This window comes from Lotus japonicus, chromosome 1 (genome assembly GCF_012489685.1).
Source record: "Lotus japonicus ecotype B-129 chromosome 1, LjGifu_v1.2".
Lineage (NCBI taxonomy): Eukaryota > Viridiplantae > Streptophyta > Magnoliopsida > Fabales > Fabaceae > Lotus > Lotus japonicus.
Window position 1 is genome coordinate 4327115 of NC_080041.1, and position 6400 is coordinate 4333514.

At 39.5% G+C, this 6400-nt stretch overlaps 1 protein-coding gene across 1 annotated transcript; it reads right to left on the bottom strand.

Moving 5' to 3' along the window:
- Positions 1-1690: 1690 nt before the first annotated feature.
- On the bottom strand, positions 1691-2452 carry LOC130744891 (uncharacterized). The gene is made up of 2 exons (XM_057597067.1): positions 2411-2452; positions 1691-2338 (listed from the first exon to the last, which is right to left on the bottom strand). Exons 1-2 carry the CDS (start codon positions 2450-2452, stop codon positions 1691-1693), a joined length of 690 nt encoding a protein of 229 aa, XP_057453050.1.
- Between the last annotated feature and the right edge of the window lie 3948 nt (positions 2453-6400).

A 6400-nucleotide genomic window follows, 5' to 3' on the forward strand; every position in this document is an offset into this window, starting at 1 on the left:
AATAAAGATAAAATAAGATAACTACTTAACATAAACTTATCTAATCCTAAATTAAAGTAAAGAAATCCTAATAATATATAGAAAAATAATATAAAATGTAGAAAAATACTAAAACCAAACAAAAATAATAAAATGCATGAAATAAGCCTAAAGTGTCCTAAAATGACTAAAATATCCTAAAATTATATTAAAATGCATGCAAATAAATTAGAAAAATAGCCTTAAATCCCGGGTCATCAGATGCCATTGAGGATTAGTAGCTGACATATGGAATCCATTATGTAAGTGCACCTATAAGACGATTAATATCTTTGTTAAATACACATGAATGTTATGTAATATGTATGTAATGTAAAAAACATTTAAGTAAAAATCATGACAAGTTATACATGCACCTAGTGATTGTTGTTGACATGTAGTACAAATATAACTTTGTGGTCCAGGGGTTGTGGCACTGGACCAGTAAGAGGCAAGAAGGTAGAGCAGCTTTTACCCGAGAATGTCACGAACACAACATGAAACATCAAAGCAACAGGGTGACCCATATCCGGAATGCTCAACCACTTCTCTGATGTTACAATGTCCTTCGGACTAACATGCAAGGTTTGAAGTACTGTTTGGAACAGTGTGTTGGACCATAAAGTTTCATATATGTTGCATTGTGAGTTGTAAGCTCATTTATCATTGACTGCCGCACATGAGGCCACATTTCTTGCCCAATTCCGAACAAGGCAGCAATACTCACAAATCCACAATTCTCATCATTCACAACGTCCACAATGTTAACTACATAATTATGGAAGGATTTGGGCACTTCATAAATGTATGGAGCTGAGTTAAATTTGGGCGGCTGAGGCGGATGGGTGGTATCACCTTCCCTTTCTTCTTGGTTGCAGATTCCGTAGGGGTGGAGATCAGTCTCTTCTGTTTTTCTCGTCCTCCCCTTTAGAGACCTTTGTCATATCAACAGATGGAAAGGTGAAGTTGCTAGCTTGTAGTAACTCCATGAGTACATCAACATGCTCCAATGTGAAGGGTCGTGTTTAGTGGAGCCTTTGTGTTCCTTTTTGTTCCACCCCTTTGTTTTAAGTTTATCAGAAGGATGACACATGGAAGTCTAATCTAGGTATGTAATCTCTTGAAGCTTCTCTTTGAGAGTTTTCTTTCTTGCAACACTAGCTTATTCAAACTTATGAGATATAACCTCCATTTCAGACAAAATACTCAAATCCAAAACAGGTTTGGATTCATTAGGTGCAGTTGTTGAAGTAAGCCTCCTCCAATGTAGATGCATTGACAACAATGGAATGGAAGAGTACCTGCCAATCTCACATGCACAAGGAAGGCTGTTTTCTTGATAGCACAATTGCATGGTCCAATCTGCACTTTCTCCTTTGCGATCAACTAAAGTGCTATCCTTGACACTAGGCCCTTAAGTTGTCGTATAACTTGTCCTCTAATCTATGCTCTCTGATGAATATACTTTGCTCAAAAGATGCATTAATTATTGTATGGTGTAGAAGTATGAATATTGCATTTGCCTTCACATTCTTCGCAATGTGGAATTGACATAGCAAATGAGTACATGTGGGGAAGATGGTTGCAACTGCGCTTAACAAAGCATTATCCTTGACAGTTAGAATAACCTTTGGTAAATCATCTTCTTTAAATACCACCCCTCTCAATTTATCTAGCGCCATGTAAAAGGTTCACGCTCATTGGACAAGTATGCAAAAGCTATAGTGAATGTCATGTCAATTGATGTCATACCTACCATCTCCAGAAAATGTATCTTATACTTATTGGTTTTGTAGGTTCTATCAATCAAAACAATAGTGGGGAATTGATTAAAAAACTGAGTTGAAGCTAGATATGCCCATAATAGAGATCTAACCACAATGGATCCTTCTTCAGCCTGTCTTGCTCCAACAACCTCATCAAGTGTTGTATTTCTTTCAAAGCCCCCTCTTGGACTTAATGTATGACATACGTTCATTGACATTTGTCTGATGGTGACCGACGTATATGCATGGCCAAACAAAGTCTCCGATCTCTCATGATTGTGCTCTCCATGTAGCACTTTCACCCTCCAACCCGTGTCGTCCTTCCTTGGTCTCGCTCTTAACTTGAAAGGATACTCACACTTTCTTGTTCTGGTACCCTGACGCTTCAAGACAAACTTGTACAAATTGTATTTGCCACCCTGCTCGCATCCTAATGCCAAAAATTCCTTCTTTGTAATGCTCCCATAATCAGACCTCGTAGTAACAACAACAAAGCCTAATTTCTTTCCAACATTCCGAGTCAAGTCAAAAACCTCATCCCAAGATACAAAAACCTACAAACACAAAGATATTGGTCATTACAAGGTAACTTAAGAATAAGATAGTAATCAACATAGAAACTATACCTCTGCCAGCTGTTGCACTAGCACACCAACTGTCCCTTCCATTTTCAGCCAAGCGACGCGCCCCTTTGTCACACGCCCCTAGGCAAACGTCATGCTCGAAATCAACCGTCATATCCCCATCTAATCATAGCATTAAAAGCTTCGCGTCATCTCGAGGTAATCATGATTATCCTCTTCGATTTCACCCCGCAATTCAAATAACGTGCGCATCTAGACGACGCGCCCCATACCAAAGGTTTTTTACCTTTTATTCTCAACCTCACTTTTCCTATAAAAAAACCCTCAATGCCTTTATTTTCCATTTTCGACCGCAAGAACCCTTGCTCCTCTCTCTTTGCTCTCAAGTCTCCGTTCGTTCCCCGTGCTGATGCTTCTTTGTCCGGTGAGCATCGAGTGAATCCCCAGCTGAGAAGCTATTGTAACTTGAAACTTGGGAATAGTTCCTGTGCGTTTGGTCGAAACCGCCAGCCGAGGAACGTTGTACCAAGTGAAAAGTGGCAAAGGGCGTTCTGCTTAGGGAATCATCAAGGCAATGACAGAGGCGAGCAAGCATTTAAAGACAACTACGCTTTTATACTTCAAGCTCGTGTCTTGTGGACTAGGTGAAATGTGTTTACCTAGTGGAGATTGGCGAGGGATTGAAAAGAATCGGTGTGAGACCCAAGATTTTAAGCTTAGAATAAATTAGTGAAATTCCTTATTAACGAATAAGTTCGATGTATCGTGAAGGGAAACCTGAACAAGAGTTTATTGGATGAAATAAATTTATGAAGGAGAAGGTTCAGGAAAAGTTCAAGGATTGTATCAAAACCGATAAAAGTATAGCACGACTAACATTCGCCTAATCTTAGGTCAAAGACACTAGTAAATAGCTAATTTACACTTTAGGACGCGATGGAAACTAATTCCAAAAATCTTCAGAGAAATGTTAGAATTTCTCTTATTCGTCAGTAAACAAGTATTTCGATGCGAAACCCTGGAATGTACGAACGTCAAATTCCAATTCTCGGAAGTTTGCCGAAACGAAATCCCTGATAGTTCAAAAACCCTAAAATCGACGGACGATGAAGACTTTTTCTATTCGGAGCTTCAAATAAAGATTTCATCCGCGCACGCCCACTCTAATCGACGTTCCGAATCTTTCTTCAGAAGGAAGTTTCTGCATCCGGGGTCAAAAGCATAAAGTGCATAAAGTGCATTTTTAAGCCGGTAAACATTAAAAACAAGCCTCGAAAACCAAAAATCATACTGATATTTCTTTGGAGAATTAGAAGATTCAGCGGGAAGAATATCGTGTCTAAAATACGTTGGAATCAGTAGGAAAAATCGGAATCGCGAAATTCTCATTTTTCTGCATTTCCCATTTCCTATATATAGTATGAAAAATGAAAAAAAAAAACAAAAAAAATCACAAACACAACACACACGGCCGAGAGCTCTTGGAGGATTGGAGGAAAAGTGATTTTTTTTCAAATCTTGACCGATCGTCGTTCCGTTTGTTGCTACGCGTAGACATCGAGGTATAGTTACTATCCCTCACTTCTGATCGTCAGATCTGTCGACTTTTTTTATGTTTTTCTGAGCTCAAAGTTTGGAGCTTTTTGTAAAACTGTCCAAATAAGCTGATTTTGGTGTCTAAACTTAATGCCCACGTGCTCCAGAGCATGAATATTCAGTTGTTTTCGACTGAATCCTGTCGAATCGTCGCAGAGGTCAAGTTTTCTGAAAATACCCATTTTCTGACAGAGGTTCCGCTTTTTGGATCAAAAACTCTCGACTGAGCTTAGCTTCATTAGGATTAGTTGTTATAAATGTCGTTAGGATCGAGCTCATCAAATTTGTTTTTCGAAATTCTGATTTTGAGTTTCCGAGCTAAAAATAATGACCAAAATACCCCTGCGACAATTTTCGACCCGATAATTTTTCTGAGAGTTTCCCTGGCCTAGATATCGCCTAAGAATACCTAGGAATTGATTTAGATCGAAGAAAAAGTTCGAAAACCTTATTTTCCATAGTGGCCGAAACCTATTTGCTTGGGTACCGTGTCCAAAAATAATTTTTTGGTCTCTATGACCTGAGTCATTGCGTAGCTTTTTCAATTGTGGAAATTTTGGCGCCGGTTTCGTGTCATTCCGAGTTCTGTAGCTCAAGTTATGCACGTTTTAGCGAATAAAGTGTTTTTGTACAAAACCTGAATCGAGTCAAAACTCATCCATTCGGGGGAAGCCCTTCCTTTCGTGCCTAAATGTTGTACTCTGAAGCTTCTTGAGCTTAGTCGAACATTAGTTAGGATTGTTTCGACTGTATCGACTTGTGTTGATTCATTATTGCCTTGTTTGCTCAAAGGTTCAATTGTGGAAACTTTGGGATTGACTGAACAAGCTTGTGAGGGAGACCTACACCGTGAGACTGGAACAACTCGAGGTTAGGGCAACTTACTTACTAGCTATTTTTGTGTGTAGGCGTCGATAAATTCGACTTGAATGTATTGTGATCGTGAGTGGCAACTCACCGTTATTAGTTAATGACCTAGAGTCGACTTGTTCGACTTATTTGTTAAATTCTGCACAAATATTGCATGAACTGTTCTGAAAAATGTTTTCTAGAGGCTTCGACCGAGTGAACTTATATGAGACGTGTGTCTCCGTTTTCTGAGAGGCTTCGGCCGTTTACTGGTTTCTGTCTTATCGCTTTCTAGTGGACATGACAGGGTTATGTTTTGCAGCACTGCATTAATGTTTCATCGCTCAATAGAGCTTGATTTATTTGTGTTTAAGATTAAAATGTGCTGACTGTATTCGTGCATTTAATGCGACTTTCGGAGTGTGGATTACACTTATCTTCGTCATGGCAATGACGGGTTTGTTTTGGGAATGTTTGATAGGTCGAACCAAGGTTCGAGCCTTTATTGTTTTAGGAATCGAGACCTTCCCGGGGAATTACTTGGGTTTATTGGGATCTTTTTACTTATAGAGTTTTGAAACAAACGAAATCAGAACTTGATTTGTAAATGAAATTCATAATACACTAATCAAAGATAGAACACTTTTAAATAATGATGATAACCTCTTGGAAAAGACTTAGGATGTGAAAATGGTTTGGAAAACGGGAAGGGTCGACAATCTAAGTGTGAGGAAAACTTTGAGTGCGATAGCACCTTTTGTTCCTTTAGTGGTTTATCTAGCCATCCAAAGGATGAGCCTGGGATGATTGGAAAGTCCCCAAGTGCGAGTGCACCATCTTTGCTCATTGAGCAGCCTTTCGGCCATCGAGCTGATGAGCCTGAGTAAATTGAAAAGTCACTGAGTGCGAGCAGCATTCTCCTTGTTCGTTGAACAGTCCATTTGACCATCGAGCTGGTGAGTCAAAGTAACTTGAAAAGTCACTGAATGCCAGATGCATTCTTTTGCTCGTTGAGCAGTTTGTTTGGCCATCGTGACGGTGAGCCCAAGTGACTAGTAAAGTTACCAAATGCGATTAGCACTTCTTTGTTTACCTTAGAGTATTGTAGAGACAATGTACTCTAGCTAGACACGCGTGCCTTGGTGAGGACGATTCGTTGTTTGGCTAACCATATTGCATTCATGCATACATTTCTTGGAAAGTGTGCTGCTTTCCGAAGGACGATATCAGATCGGACTTCAACGGAGCTAGATGCCCCAAATGGAGCTAGCTGCTTCACAAGAGCGTGCTGCTTCACAGGAGCGTGCTGCTTCATAAAAGCGAGGTGCTTTAGCGAAGCGAGGTGCTTGGCTTGTCCCATCCATCGAGATGGTGACATTTTATCCGGATCATCTTTTGAGCATGACATTGCACTGGCACGCCATGCACCTAACCATACTTGTGAATGTTATTGTGATTTGTTGTTGATAAACATCGTTATATATATCTTGATGATTTTATGTTGATAAACATGCTATGTATCAACCTTAGGGTAGGCAATACATGACTTATACGTATATATACAACATATATATATACCCCCTTTAA

Excerpts from the sequence above, each read along its gene's own strand:
- LOC130744891 (XM_057597067.1), bottom strand. The coding sequence starts at position 2,452 with ATGGAAGGGACAGTTGGTGTGCTAGTGCAACAGCTGGCAGAG. Across the intron at positions 2,339-2,410 it reads TAGTGCAACAGCTGGCAGAG|GTTTTTGTATCTTGGGATGA; the intron begins GTATAGTTTCTA and ends TTGTGTTTGTAG.